The sequence below is a fragment of the Phocoena phocoena genome, chromosome 3, assembly GCF_963924675.1.
Source record: "Phocoena phocoena chromosome 3, mPhoPho1.1, whole genome shotgun sequence".
NCBI lineage: Eukaryota > Metazoa > Chordata > Mammalia > Artiodactyla > Phocoenidae > Phocoena > Phocoena phocoena.
The window spans coordinates 99,000,432-99,017,055 of record NC_089221.1 but is presented as its reverse complement, the minus strand read 5'-3'; the positions used below and the strand labels follow the sequence as shown (position 1 = coordinate 99,017,055).

The window sequence follows — 16,624 nt, the reverse complement described above, 5'->3', positions numbered from 1 at the left end:
AAAAAAGCCTATTCGTGTAAAATGCACATCTAATAAAAGACTGGAAAAGAATATCCACAAAAATATTAATAGGAGTTATCTCTCGATAGTGGTAATGTGGGTGATTTTTATTTTCCTCTATATACTCCCCTATATATTTGAAGTTTTCTACAAAAGCATATATTATTTTTGTTCACAGAATTAATAACAAACATAAATGTAAAAGACAAAGAATTTTTTAAAAATTCCTTAATGAGATAAAAAGACAGGCAGACCAAATTTTGACCTCCACATGGCTTGATATTATTAAATTTCTCTTCTGTAAATCTAGAGTTGTAAAGTTCTTTCCACCTCTAATTTTCCACAATTCACAATCAACGACTGTGATTAAGAAAGCAGATGCACCTATCTCTGCATAGACATATGTGGACTGTTTTTCATTTACCAAACAGCTTTTTATTCAAATAAATCAGGCTAATATATATCATTCACTTCAAACTGAGCCAGGTAATTTTGCTACCAAGAAATATCTTTGGATGTCATGTATTCCACATGCAACAGGTTTATTATTATATTACCACAGAGAATCAAATAAAGGGGGGTGGTCTAAAATATAACAGTTCATGCTAGAAAAGAAAAAAGAGATCAAACTCAAATGAGGACTAAAAAATGTATAAGTCAGCATAAGGAGATCTAAAGGGACTTTGATTATAGAGTGAAAACTGAACCTCACTGGATGGTAGGATTATGTGTGGTTTTTATTTTTATAGCAAACATGTAAAGCTTTGCAACAGGGAAACAGCAAAGTTTATTTTTAAAGTTAATACAAATAATAAGTTGTGTTTACTGATCTATCATACCCAGACTGAATTCCTGCTATACTGATATAATAGTTAAAATTGAGGGGTGACTGCTCTGTATGCTAAGAGTTTAAAAATATGATCTCCAGTTCTCACAACAAAACCCCAAGAAAACTAAAACTCAGGGAGGTTAATTTGTACAATATTCCAGCGAGCCAGCAATTACCAGAGCAAGAAATCAAAACCTGGCCTGGCTGACTTTAAACCATCACCTCTGTCCTTCCACTTTACTACTCAGCATCTCTAACCAAATGAGACTTTCTGTATCTGACTAAACACATCAAACCAGTCAGTCACATTTTCATTTGACAAGAATATCAGAAATGAAGAACTAGGGAAGAACAATTTACAAAGTTGCTGTTACTTTCTCAAAAAAGGACATTAGTCATACTTGTTCCTTAATTATAACATATACATAATATTAAAAAATATACAAGTGATACCAACTGATGCAGATTTTTACAAATGTGAACAATTGGAAAACACTAATTTTTGAATCATTTTTTTATATTTAATTACACAAATATTGCTTTGGGAGAAAGTGCAAAGGTGCAGAATACCTCAAACAAGCCACCATTTTCCTCACAATTCTCATGGCAAAGCCAAAGGACCAGGGGTGCCACATAATCTGGCTTCAGAGCTTCCAGAAGATCTGAAATAAACAGCCAAAAAAAAAAAAAAAAATCTATCAACAAGAATATATACATATTCAATCAATCATTTTACTTTCTGAAAATTCCTCACTTATAAAATTATAGGTTCAGAGACTTTTTAAATAAACAAGAAAAAAATTAGATATACATAATTAATTAGTATGAACATCCAAGGCTTTTAGAAGAATCTTTTCATCCCAATGGAGACATTCAGGCTTCTAACATAGAAGGCATCAGATATACCTTTCCAAGATGGGTAACGTACAGTTTAGAAGACATATTAAAGCTGCCTTGGCAAAGACTGGTGAGCAAAGGCATACATAGCATAATGAACTTAGGTACCATTCATTCCCAAAACTATTTTGCTCTCCCAGAAGCTAGAACAGTACAAAACAGCCTTGACCACTGTAATGACAGTAAGATGATGTAAAATGGACCTTGCAACCATTACTGATGAGTCACAAAGTGTAAGAACTATTTTCCTGTTGCATACTTTCTGTGAGCAACTTAACAGAGCAGAAATGTACTACACAAAGAGCATGAACACCTAGATTTTACTGCTGGCCCTGCCATGTAGGCAGTTTAGGGCATTGAGCACAGCACTCAACTCTCTTGGAGGTGTGTCCGTATCTGTAAGATGGTAATTAAAATGCATTACCTGCCTATTCTACTAAGTTGTTGCAAGGCTCAAATGAGACACGATTTGTAAATACATCTTATAATCTTTAAAGAATCAAATAAATGTAAATTTTAACTGTGAAGGGGCAAAATATAGTTTTATATTTTAAAGTGACAAAGATGACATTTACAGTCCCTGTAAATTAAAGAGCAGCTCTAAAAACCTTTCACTTTACACTATTCCTGACCCCAAAAACTGTGACATAATATATACTTGTTGTTTGAATCCACAAAATTTGAAGTAATTTATTACACAGCAGTAAATAACTAATACAGCTTGGGAAGTTAGTTCATGAGTATTCATCCTAAGATTATGTTTCATTTCATGTAAGAAACATGTAAGTCACATATATGACTTTCCATTTTTCAAATATATTTCAAAGGGGGAAAAGAAATTGCAAATGTCTCCACACATTACTCTTAACACCTGGTTCTTTAACAAATAATTCCTTTAACAGCCTGTAAGTTAGTATTTCAGAGGAAAAGAGGAAAAATGCTGAGGCAAAATAAATTTTCAGCTTTTTCTAAACAAGTAATAAAATACCAAAATTTAAAATAACAGAAATTCAGAATCTGAAGGGCTTTTAAAAATGATCTGTAACAACTCTCTTCTTTTACAGAAGAGAAAGCAGGTCCAGAAAGATTAAATTATTTGTCTAAAGTACATCTTATTCTCCAAACATCTTTCACTAGACTAGGGTTTGGTGGGCATAAAAGATACTACATTAAACAGTGACTTAACATCTCTAGAGGTCAAAATTAATGGAAGTTACATTCTCAAAGGAAAGCAAATTTAAAAGCTGAAGTTTTCAATATTTTCTTGAAAACTTGCTGCTTCCCCAAGAAAGTCTACAGCCAATGGCAAAAAGTGACTTAGGTAGGAGTCTAGCACAGAAATGATAAGCATAAAATTCTAAATAGTGGTTGTCTCTTGGCATGAAGCAGAGGAATAGAATAGAAGGTATAAAGTTAGATGCAAGTAATGTTCCAATTCTTGGGTTGCGCAGTGAGTTCATGACTATGCATTACTTTTTTTTTTTTTTTTTTTGTTTGCGGTACGCGGGCCTCTCACTGCTGTGGCCTCTCCCGTTGCGGAGCACAGGCTCCGGACGCACAGGCTCAGCAGCCATGGCTCACAGGCCCAGCCGCTCCGCGACATGTGGGATCCTCCCGGACCAGGGCACGAACCCGCGTCCCCTGCATCGGCAGGCGGACTCTCAACCACTGCGCCACCAGGGAAGCCCCTATGCATTACATTTTGATGCTTTACTTCTTGCCAGTAACCTACACTGTTGTGCATATGTATGTAGTATTATACTTAAATAATCCAGTTCTTTAACAAGAATTCCTTCAATAAGATATGAGAGTATAAGAGTTTTTAAAATAAGGGACTTTTTTAAATGGCCCTGTTGACAAAAGAAAAGGGAAAAAAATTAGATCTCAGGTACAAATAGCTATTCTACACTAAAGCAAACTGGTTAGGCACAGCTCTTAGGAAAAGCTAGCAAGTACATACTTGTTTGGTATTACAAATTCCAAGTTCTAAAATGAACGTTAGCTCAAACGTGGAAAGTGAAATGGTACTGTGAAAAAGCATTTGTGTGCCATGAAGTAGCTAATTCTAAAGTAATTTCACTCATCAACTGTTTTGTACTGTTTCACAGAAACTACTTTTAAAGTATTATAGATATTTTCTTTTTAGAAATATGTTAAAACCAGGAGTATCAAAAACCGTACACAGTTTTCCACCAGTCAAGTATTCTATTTATTATATAACTAAATAAATAAGCATTGGCTCTCAATCATACATTTAAATTTTTAAATTTAAAACTCTGTATTTCATGTTTTCAAAGAACAAAGTTGGAAGACTCACATTACCTGATTTCAAGACTTACTGTAAAACTATAGTAATTAAAACATCATGGTATTGGTAAAAGGACAGGCCCATAGATCAATACAACAGAACAGACAATCCAGAAATAGACCCACACATACATACATGGTCAATTGATTTTCCACAAAAGTGCAAAGGCAATCCAAATCAAGAATGAGGAATAGTCTTCAGGACAAATGAACTCGCAGTTTCTTCCACAAATAATTGGCACTTTTTTAAAAAGGAGAATGAGCTATTATATGTTAAATAAAACTTAAGAGATACAGTAACAAAACGACTGTGAACCTTGTTTAGATCACTGTGGAATAAACTAACTCTAAAAAGATATTTTTTAGATAATGAGGAAGTTTTCATATAAATTTGGTATTAGACAATGTTAATGAATTATTTTATTTGGTGTGATATTGGCAGTGTGGTTACAATGTCCATATCTGTTAGAGACACATTTCCAAGTATTTATTAGGTGAGATGCAACATCTAAGATTTGCTTTGAAATGTTACAGAGAAAAAGGGAGAGGGTAACAAAATAAATCAATAAAACAAAATCATTTTGAAATATGCCCAGAGCATTCTGTTCTCCTTAACAAAGGCCTATCCTCAAGGGAAGCTACCAGAGCCTTATCTGACTTAAGGGAAGAGCAATTAGACTAGTGGAACCCATCTAGCCTTCCTGTCTCAAATAAGGGGATAAAAAAAAAAAAAAAGGTTAAAAAACTCTACTGAAGGTGAGAGTCCAGAGACTTTGATCTGCTAAAAAACATGGGGATTTAATCATAAGATTATAGAACACTTCCCCTCACCATAATTTACAGCCACTTCAACAGGGCTCCAGTATAACAACAGTGGGTTACAACTGAGAGAGCTGCAAACACAGAGTACCTAGGGAAACCCAAAGACAACAGGGGACACAAAAACAATGACAAAGAGGAAAATGTAGCCTCTGACACCAACAGCTACAGCAACCAATAAATGCAACCTAACTCCTAGCTAGATAAACATGAAACCTCACAATAAAGCTCTGAATACCACACTTTCTACTACCCCAATACATCATGTTCTGTTTTCAACAAAAATTTCAAGGCATGCTAAAAGGCAAGAAAAGTACAGGCTGAAGAAACAAAGCAAGCCTCAGAACCAGCTTGAAATATAGCAGAGATTTTGGAATTATCAAACTAGGAATTTAAAGTAACTGTGATTAACATGCTAAGGGCTCTAATGGAGAAAAGTGGACAACTTACAAGAACAGATGACTACTGTAAGCAGACAGAAGTAAATGCTAAAAAAATCAAAAGGAAATGCTCAAAAACAAAAACAGGGCTTCCCTGGTGGCGCAGTGGTGGGGAGTCCGCCTGCCGATGCAGGGGACACGGGTTCATGCCCCGGTCCAGGAAGATCCCACGTGCTGTGGAGTGGCTGGGCCTGTGAGCCATGGCCACTGGGCCTGCGTGTCCAGAGCCTGTGCTCCGCAGCAGGAGAGGCCGCAACAGTGAGAGGCCCACGTACCGCAGGGAAAAAAAAAAAAAAAAAAAAAAAAATATATATATATATATATATACATATATATATGTATATATATATATATACATATATATATGTATATATATATATAAAACATTTTGAAATGAAAAAAGAAAACTCAGTAAGCTTGATTTGAATATATGTCAATAGAAACTTCCCAAACTGAAATGAAATGCAAAGAGAAAAAAGGACAAAAAAATAAAAGGGAATAGAATATCTAAGAACTGTGGTATAATTACAAAAGATATATTGGGACTTCCCTGGTGGCACAGCGGTTAAGACTCCACACTCCCAACACAGGGGGCCCGGGTTCAATCCCTGGCCAGAGAACTAGATCTTGCAACTAAGAGTCTGCATGCCACAACTAAGAGTTTGCGTGCCACAACTAAGGAGTACACGTGCTGCAACTAAGCAGCCTGCAAGCCACAACTAAGGAGTCCGCGAGCTGCAACTAAAGGAGCCCACCTGCTGCAACTAAGACCCGGCCCAACCAAATAAATTAATCAATTAATTAAAATAAAAAGAACAGACACATAATGGTAATACCAGAAGTAGAAGAAAAAAAGAAAACAACAGAAGAAATATTTTAAGTAGTGATGGCTGAGAATTTTCCAAAGTTAATCACAGATACAGGAAGCTCAGAAGACATCAAGTAGAATATTGCCAAAAATCTACACCTATTGTTATGCATACTATATTCAAACTGCAGAAAAAAACAAGGAGAAAATCTTGGAGGAACACAGAGGGAAAAAATACCTTATGCATAAAGAAACAAGGGAAGAATTATGTCAGACTCTCCTTCAGAAACCATGTAAGCAAAAGAAGAGTGGAGTGAAAGATTTCAGGTGCTAAAAGAAAAAAATTACCAACCCAGAATTCTGTACCCAGTGAAATTATCCTTCAAAAGTGAAAGAGACTAAATTATATCTCAATAAACCTGGGTGGGGGGGCGAAAAAAAAAGTGAAAGAGACTAAAGAGAATAAAAAAATAAGCTAAAGACTGGGAAAAAATATTTGCAAAACACATATCTGATAAAGAACTTGTTTCCAAAATATTCATGGAACTCTTAAAACTCAACAACAAGAAAACAAAGAACCCCCCACAAAAAAAGCAAACAAAGAACCCAATTTAAAAATGAGCAAAAAATAAGAACAGAAACATCAAGGAAGACAAATAAATGGCAAATAAGCACAGGAAAAAAATGCACAACATCATAAGTCATTAGGGAGCTGCAAATTAAAACAATGAAATACCCTATACACCTATTAAAAGAACTAAAATGCAAAAGACTAACAATAATAAATGCTGGCAAAGATGTGGAGCAACAAGAACTCTCACTCACTGCTAGTGGGAATGAAAAATGATACAGCCATTTTGGAAGACAGTTTGGAAATTTTTACAAAGCTAAAGATAGTCTTACCATACAATCCAGCAATTATCCTCTTTAATATTTACCCAAATGAGTTGAAAACTTACGTCCACACAAAAACCTGCACATGAATGTTTATAGCAGCTTCACTCACAACTGTCAAAAACTGGAAACAATCAAAATGTTCCACAATAGGTGAATGAAAAAAAAATTGTGGCACCTACATACCATGTAATATTATGTAGTGATAGAAAGAAATGAGCTTCAATCCTCCCAGACATTTGTGAAAAAGAGGAGAGGATGAAGAGATGGAACACAGGGGATTTTTAGAATGAAACCATTCTGTATGATCTATAATCATGGGTACATAACATCATGCATTTGTGAAAACGCATATAATCATACAACCTAAAGAGCGAGCCCTAAAGTAAACTATTAACTATAGTTAATAATAATCAATCAGGGACTTCTCTGGTGGTCCAGTGGTAAAGAATCCGCCTTCCAATGCAGGGATGCAGGTTCGATCCCTGGTCAGGGAACTACGATCCCACATGCTGAGGGTCAACTAAGCCCGGGTGCCACAACTACCGAGCTCACATGCCTCAACAAGAGAGACAGTGTGCCACAAAATATAGAGCCCACGCACCCTGGAGCCCATGTGCCACAACTAGAGAGAGAAAATCCACATGCCACAACTTGAGAAAAGCCCGCGCACCACAACGAAAGATCCCACATGCCTCAACGACTCGATGCAGCCAAATAAATAAATAAAAATTGATCAATACTGGTTCATCAATTATAATAAATGTAGCACACTGATGTAAAACTGGGTGGGAGGAGGAGTATACGGGCACTCTCTTTATTACCTGCTCAATTCTTCTATAAACCTAAAACGGCCCTAAAAAACATAATCTATTAATTGTTTTAAATAATTATTATTATAAAACAGTAAGAATGCTATTACCTCATTCTGTAAAGAAAAAATGTATGTATGTCTACCTACACAAAGAGAAAGTTTATCTCAGTGTGGTAGAATTATGGGTCATATTTTGTTTGTGCTGTCCTAAATTTTCTATAATGAACATAAACTACACATAATGCTTTTTTAAGTTGTAAGGAAATTTTTTTAGCTACTCAAAAAATTAAATACTTTTACAAAGCTCACACCACACAGGTATGTGAGGAACAGCATTAAAAAAATCTAAACTACTTACCATCAGGCAAAATGTTCTGGGTCAACCGTGATCCAGCAGTAGGGGCGATAGTGTTACAATGAATGTTGCTTTTCTCGCCTTCAACTGCAAGACAATTTGAAAGGCCCAGAAGACCCAGCTTTGCAGCACAATAATTTGCCTGGCCAAAGTTACCATATATTCCTGAAGCCGATGAAGTCATGATGATCCTAAAAGGAAAATCAATCTCTCACCATCCTCTTTTCTATATTTTGATAACGTTGCAACTCTAAGCATTTTTTTTTCTTTTTCATTACTATTATATCTGTCAAAAGCAACTCTGTATACTGCCATTAGGTTCTTAAAGTCATGATTCATATATCTAAATTAATATAAATAATAAAAGCAATCTCTCAAAATTCAACTGCAAGATTTTATTGTTTTAGAAAGAATCCCTGGTCAGTATCAAATGAATTCAAGTGTAAGAATGTATATTCATTATCTACTGAAAACAATAAGTATTTATAAACACAAAATAAACTGCCAATTTACAAGTTAAAATTTTAGTAAGAAGTATTAGATCATGAAGTTCTAATTCTTTAGTCCTCATCACTTTGCTCCTTTCCCTTTCTGGATAATATTAAATGCCTCATATTAAAACAATACCATCTCATAACCTGACCTAATCTCACTTACTCTACTTAGTAGAACAAGTAAATCCTATCATTTACTTTCAGAAACTGCTAGTATCAGGATATACTAGAACTCTCCAATAAGAACAGCTATCACACGCAATTTACATCTAGTAGATGCGTGTGAACCCTAAGTTAACAGGAATAACTTTTACATTAGAGCACATAGGGCCACTTACTAGGTCTGCCACGTCTGAGTCACACAGACGCAACTATAAGAGTCTTACCGTTCCTAGTTTACAAAGACTAACTCATGTCTGACCAGTGCCAGCTAGTAGAAAACATCCACTCATCTCTCCCCAGTTGGTCACTGGACACAAAAAATGATATTTTGGTTAGAGAATAAAGTACTGCTGAATCCTCAATGTTTGTACTGCTAAAATATCAGAGAATAGCAGGAGAATCATTAATAATGAAAAGTAGGAGGTAAAAAGAAATACTAAGTTGTCCAGCTCGTTAATCTATGACTGACACCAGTGTAACGGGGAGGCATCTGCCAAAACTACATTTAAAAAGCCTGTGCATATCTGAAGGTGTATTTTTCAACGTCAAAGCAATTCTTTTCCTCTGTACATAAGAACCCACACACGGCATCTCCAATCCCCCTTGACAGCCACATACAACTCTACCTTCCGAATTTCTGTTTCTTCATGTGATCCCACGCTGCCCGGGTCACCAGGAATGAGCCCCGCAAATGAACTCTCTGGATGATATCTAAAATAAGAAATTTTTATCATGAATATTGTCAAATTTAGACAGAGCTATCTCAGAATCAACATAAGCAATGACTTACTTATACAAAGATGTTCATTTTATACCTAGCATTTAAAATCAACTATTGTCACATTGCACTCCGAGTAATCATTTTAGCTTTAGTTCCAGTTACATAACCAACCAATAATTCATACCCATTTTGCCTATAATTTATGATTAGATTATTATCTAATATAGCTAACTTTATCATAAATACAATGCCACCTAAATACGATGCCTATGCACATCTAAGTACAATGCCATCTTTAATTTTTGCCTATTTTATATAAAAATTCATTAATACAAATAACCAAGAATTGTACATATATAATTGGGACTCAACACAAACATGAGTTAAAGCATAATCAAAAACCACTCAGTTCTTCATCAAGAAATGTTTATAAAATGTTCAGTATATCCCTAAATCCCTATTTTTAACAGGATTTGCAAATGAGTTTGAGAGAGCTGGGGGTTGGGGCACGGAGGTGTAGGAAAGAGGGGGAGGGGAAGAGGGAAAAAAAGAGACAGAGAAGCCTGCTTTCTGAAATGTCAATCTAATGAACAGACAACTTGGAGGATGATTCAGATAAACAAACAACTCTAGACTTAATCTTACTCTGATGAAACCAGAAGAGGACACACTCCAGCCCCATGAGAGCTCAAAGCAAAGCACCAGCTTAAGTCTCCTCTGCCAACAAATTCTATCTTTCTCAGCTCCTTTTTTTCTTCAGTTATTGTAAGGGAATTGGAAACTAAAAGCCTGTCTTTGCTTACTTCTAAGTCAGAAAGATATCTTGCTTCTTCCAAAAGAACTTCTGGCAATATTTCCCAGAAACACACTCTATAAACAATGATGTAATTCATCTCAGTTACTATGCCTGCCACCATCTCAGCCACCAATGCTTGTTTTAGTTCTGATAGCCAGTGAAAGTAAGGGCAAAAAAGAGCAAACAGGATAAAAAAATTTTATAACTGTGATTGTTCATCATCTAAACTCAATCTTTCCAACATGACATTCCTAATGGAAATTTTTCCTACTTATTAGAAGTTTCAAAATTATATCTAGGTTTTTCCCACCCACTTCTCCGATCTCCATCATTTTTAGTGCCTCAGACTCTCTTCCATAGCCTGCTCTTGCTCTTGAAATAAGAATCATACAGCCAGACAAGCATGCAAAAGGCTGTTAGAAACAGCTAATACTGCAAGAAAATGCTGACAATCTCTCAAAGAGAAAAAGGGAAACAGACGAAAGTCACAAAAGCCTTTTCTGCCAACTGTTCATTTTCAGTTTTAAAGCTTATTCATCACTTATATTAGCAGAAGCAAAAATAGGTAGAAGCAAGTTTTTCCTTAAGTGTATAAATATATCAAATATTAGAAGGCTAAATGGATAAGTATGTTCCAGAGAACATATATTTAAAATAACTTACCCCAGTCTTCATCACTTATTCTACCAAAGGAACGGTCCCTCAAAATTCTAAAAAATTGATATTACGTATGTTGAGAAGAGAAAGTCAACACTTAAAAAAAAAAAAAGTTTGCATGTACATTACTTTATTGGAAATTTAAAAAGAAATACTCACCCAGCATTGTTGATCACAACATCTACAATATAAAAATATTCAAGTCACAAATATAAAAGCAAGTATATTAATTTGCCTTTGCTTACAACTCACATTTCTTTCAAAAGTGTTCCCTGCCTGCCCCCCGCTCATGGAAAAGTAGATATAATAGGTAACAAGTGCTAGCAGAACAAAATTTTATACCTATAGCAAAACAAAATCTGGTTCACAAAAGCACAATAAATACCCCATTATATCAGTGCTTTCCTCTCAAGTCTACATACCTAAATGTTTCCACCTCTACCTTCTGCCAAAATTCTGTGAGCTTATTTACAGAATTAGCAGTCACACAACTCTTAGGTTCTTAGAACTCAGTGGTAATCGTAAGGCATCTCTCAATTAACTTCAAAATTCACTGGGAAAGTTAAAAGATTTTTCCTTGCCACTCAAAGGTCAAAAGCCCAGAAAGGAAACCATTAGAGTTAGAAACTGATGGCCTATCTTAATACATAACTGCATTCTCACTATAAAAAAAAAGGGATTGTTTCTTAAGGTTCAACCACCATCTTGTGGCTATTTTCACCTTATGACTTCAAAACTTTGTGGTCTCTATCCCTGTGTCAGACACTATGTGAACACATCTCTCATAAGCTCAACCAAATATATCTAGAAACATATATACGCTAGACCAAAAAAAGGGGGAGGGAGGGGAACACATTCAAACTACAAAAATTAACATTTTTCAGATTATAAACATGTTGGGTTTATCTGCAGTAGTTTCCCTCTAGTAATCCAATAACCTTTTACTAACAATGTATGGGACTAAGTCAGGAAAATTAAACAATATATTTGAAATGCTTCTTAAAAATGAAGATTTTTATTTTATATAATTCATCTTAATTTGCAAGATACTGAATCATTTTAATCTGAATCATTATAATTATCTAAAATATTCCACTGGGTCTTCTATTGCCAAAATACTGATTTATTTTTTATTTTCTAAATATATTTGGGGTATGATTAAATTATTATAAAAAGGAAACTTAGAAAATACTTACAAGTTTTTTTAAAGGTTCTTAAAGTACAAAAAAATATAAAACAAACTCAACACATACATGCATAAAAACTGTCACCTCAAGCCCTCTGTGGAATAAGATTAGGGTATGTAAAAAAAAAAAATTGGGGGCTTCCCTGGTGGCGCAGTGGTTGAGAGTCCACCTGCTGATTCAGGGGACACGGGTTCGTGTCCCGGTCCGGGAGGATCCCACATGCCGCGGAGCGGCTGGGCCCATGAGCCATGGCCACTGAGCCTGCGCGTCCAGAGCCTGTGCTCCACAATGGGAGAGGCCACAACAGTGAGAGGCCCGCGTACCGCAAAAAAAAAAAAAAAAAAAAAAAAAATTAAAATTTAAAACAAATCTAAAAATTTGATTACCAAAAATGAGTTTTTAATAAACAAAAGGGAAATAAAAAATATTTCATTAGAAAGGTAGAAGCTGCTCTGTTAGTACCATAAATGCAAAGAAACATTACCTATTCTTCCAAAAGCATCCAGTGCTGTCTTCACAACCTTCTCTCCTGTTTCCACTGAATCTGAGGGAAAGGGAAATTAGGACAAAACTTCAGTAATATCCCTTACAAATGACTTCTAGATTCTGTGGCTCAGAGCACATGACAGATACTATTCATTCAACAGAACCTGTTTCCAAGGAAAATACATTCATATTGCAGGCACATAAAAAACTAAAATATAAATGATACATGTTACAAAAGAAATTCAGTCCCTAAGACAATCCTTTAACCTACAAAAAAAAAAAAAGAGAGGGGGTAAATGAGAAGTATTTGACAAATAATATACAATATACCACGGTCCAATAGAACTTTCTGTGAAGATGGAAATGCCCTATTTCTGCACTAATACGGTAACCACGAACCACATGTGGCTACTGAAATGTGGCCTGGAATGTGGCTAGTATGACAAATGGAATATTCTATTTTATTTCATTTCTATTGAATTTTAAATAGCCACATAAGCACTTCCCCTTAAGGATGCAAATGAGACTTTGAGAGAGAGGGAAGAAGGAGCGTGTTTAATTTGAAAAAGCATGTTCAACTCTGTATCATTACATTTGGAAAACAAACCTACTGTTTTTGTAATACTAACTACAAAAAGTAAAGCTCAATGAAATATTATGGATTTGTTATTTTCTGCTAATGAGCCCAGGAGAAGGGCTCATATCCCCAGAGCTGTGTGTCAAATGGTCAGCTGTCGACTCAACATCACCACTGCCTCTTTCTACTTCCTCTGCAATCACAGGGGGAGCCAGGTCCCTTCCCTGGGACCCATAAGGTCCTGAGTTAGATCTGCCAAAAAGAGATACTCGCTTAAAGGGAGAAAAAGTAGGAGGAGACTGTAAATGCAGGCAATCTTGTGAGCAGGCTGCAGATGTGAGACTGACAGCACATCTAGGTGAGCTCTTGAAAACCACCTGCCACAGGCTGAGACGGTCATCGACAGTTTCCCTGACATGCACCTGCCCAGACCTTCCAATGGTAAGTCTCTAATTCGTTGTATAAAACCCTTCACACTTGGAAAACCGAGAGGGGCTTCTGTTTTCTTGACTGAATCCTGATTGATACAGGTTGAATATCAAAAGTGAGGGGCAGGGCAGAGAATCCGAAATCTTTATCTTTACAAAATAGGTTTTAAAACCCCAGAAATTTTTTTTAAGTTGAAAACATTTTTCTAGACTCTCAATGTGGAAATAAGATACTAAAATGTCTGTCTCATTATTCCCTTGAACTCTCAAAACAAATCATAGCCTATTTCCTTTCCTCTAAAATTTCAGAATAAAGTCATTGGCAATCTAATTTTCTCCCTGGCCCATAAAAACAATCTAATTTTCAGAAAAGTCAGTAAGCACTATCTTTTTAAAGTAAATCTATTCAAGAAGATTCCTTACAAATACTATTAGAAACAATACATCAAACATAAAGGTTGTATTTGCTGTCGTTATTTTTTCTTTATTTTTAATGCCTAACTTTGACTCTTACATTTTCATAAAGATAAGAAAGTTACATACAGCAATGATTACCTGTGCAGAATGGAATATGAAGGCTGGGTACAGAAGGGGGGCACTTCACTTCTTACACTATATTACTTTAAGAAATTTTTTTTAAAAGCAATTTTAAAAAGAAGAACTCTGAAGAAACACATAAGACCTTTTAGCTAAGACAGGTCTTTCAAAAAAAGAGCATATTCATATCCACATCTACAGTAATGTACTGATTATATCATGTGCTCATTATTAAAAATATTAAATAAACAACTGAATAAAAGTTAGACTCATAAAATAATCTACATCAAAAGTTTAAAAAATACGTCACTAAACATCTTTGGCAGACTTAGATAAAATCTAATTTCATAATTATACTAGAATGCCAAGATATTTACTCAATAATTATTAACATGAGAAACAGCATTAGTTGAGGAAATATAAAAGAAGCAGTACAGTTCTCTCAAATACTGTACCATAGTTGGCCACTGCTTTTCCGCCTTTCCTTCTTATTTCTTCAACAACCTTATCAGCAGCTAAGGAGCCTTTACCAACTCCCATGAAGTCCCCTCCTAGATCATTCACTGCAATGTAAAAATAAACAAATAAGAATTCAGTTCTAGACCTTAAAAATATGAGTTGGAAATGAAATTATATTATTAGTGTATTTCTTCAGTCATCTTCCTAATTCCTTATTACCATATTCCCATCTTACTGAACACACCATGAGATACGTACTTTCAAAACATGCCTCTTTGCTTTTAAATACAGATATGAAGCAGCAAAAATATTTAAACACAGGTTCATGTCATGAAATTTTTAACTGTGCAATGCTTCTCCTTTTTTGGAAAGAAAAATACCATGATTCAACCCACTTTTAGCAAAAAGAAAGAAAAGAAAAAAACCTAAAGATCACTTTTAAGATTAAATGCACAGGAAAACAGTATGGACATTCTTCAAAAAATTAAAAATAGAACTGCCACACGATCCAGCAATCCCACTTCCAGGTGTTTATTCAAAAGAATTGAAATCAGCAACCAAAGAGATAACAGCACTCCAAATGTTCAATGCAGCACTATTCACAACAGCCAAGATGTAGAAATAATCTAAATATCAACTGACAGATAAAAATGGATAAAGAAAATGTGGTACATAAATACAATGTACTATTATTCAGTCTTTAAAAAAAGAAGGAAATTTTGCAATATGTAACGACATGGATGAGCCTTGCAGATAATATGGTAACCCAGTCACAGAAGGCCAAATGCTGCATGATTCCACTTACATCAAAGTACGTAAAATAGTCAAACTCATAGAATCAGAGAGTAGAATGGTGGTTGCAGAGGTTAGGGGGAGGAGAAAATGGGGAGTTGCTAATCGGTGGGCATAAAGTTTCAATAATGCAAGATGATTAAGTTCTAGAGATCTTATGTGCCACACAACATAGTGCCTGTAGTTCATAATACTGCATTGCACACTTAAAAATTTGTTAAATGTTCATATTAAATGTTCTTACCATAATTTAAAAAAAAAAAGAAACAAAGAAAGGTTAAATACACAATGTGAAATATCTTCTCCATGTCAAGAAAGACTTTCTTTACAGGAATGGTGATACAGAACAAGCACAGTATTAAACTCTTGGAGAAGCACACATGAATTTTTATAAAACATAGTGTGTCATGGTCTACCAAAAAAAGAAATAAAAACTATTTATTGAAAGAGGTCAAAACTTACATACACAACTAATATGTGTTCAGTCACTAATTTATACCATATATGTAATTTATAGGTTTAACAACTGACCACACTTACCACATAACATCTCCCTATATCCAATTATATAGATACAAACATTAATTGCACATTTACTACTTGCAAGGAAAGCTACAGAAATCTACAGATGTATAAGAATGGTGCCTATCCTCAGAGTTTATAATCTACTGAAAGTTAAGTATGTGGTAACTACAATAATGCACTAATTGCATCATAAAGTTTAGAAAAGCCAACATAACTAAATAATATAACGAAGGTAATTTATACAATAGGTTAATTATTTACAAAATAACATGCAAAAACAAATGAAAAGATATATAGATCAATGCCAAATAACTTGGAAAAAACAGAATTTAAAACAAATACCTGGGACAAAGACTTAATTTGCATTGCAAAGTGATCATTTTTGTAGGGTTATTGCACATACTGTGTGGAATTTAAAAATTATTAATTAATAAATGACATAGAGGTTTATACTAAAATTTAAAGTCTCTTAATATTACCAAATTGATAATTACCATAACTGGGGAAAAAAGAAAGCCCACAAGATTTTTTTTTCTTTTCAAGAATGGTTCTCTTTTGCGGGGGCTGGGGTGAGGGCTGCAAGTGGGGTTGGGTGGTAAAGGGAGATACAGGGATGATACCGAGCAAAGCTAGCCTAATG

General features: G+C 34.9%; 1 protein-coding gene across 4 annotated transcripts in view; it reads right to left on the bottom strand.

The window, feature by feature from the left end:
- HSD17B4 (hydroxysteroid 17-beta dehydrogenase 4) overlaps positions 1 to 16,624 on the bottom strand; it is a 91,166-nt gene that overhangs the window by 61,189 nt on the left and 13,353 nt on the right. Inside the window, exons 1-8 of one of the 4 annotated variants that reach the window (XM_065873961.1) lie at positions 16,344 to 16,385; positions 14,664 to 14,784; positions 12,665 to 12,724; positions 11,153 to 11,174; positions 11,000 to 11,046; positions 9,446 to 9,530; positions 8,167 to 8,354; positions 1,400 to 1,491 (exon numbers count right to left, since the gene is read on the bottom strand). In XM_065873961.1, coding sequence (XP_065730033.1) covers positions 1,400 to 1,491; positions 8,167 to 8,354; positions 9,446 to 9,530; positions 11,000 to 11,046; positions 11,153 to 11,174; positions 12,665 to 12,724; positions 14,664 to 14,784; positions 16,344 to 16,385 — 657 coding nt within the window. Of the gene's footprint in view, positions 1 to 1,399; positions 1,492 to 8,166; positions 8,355 to 9,445; positions 9,531 to 10,999; positions 11,047 to 11,152; positions 11,175 to 12,664; positions 12,725 to 14,663; positions 14,785 to 16,343; positions 16,386 to 16,624 lie in introns of those variants that run through there. The other 3 variants (XM_065873960.1, XM_065873963.1, XM_065873962.1) reach the window with 3 other exon arrangements.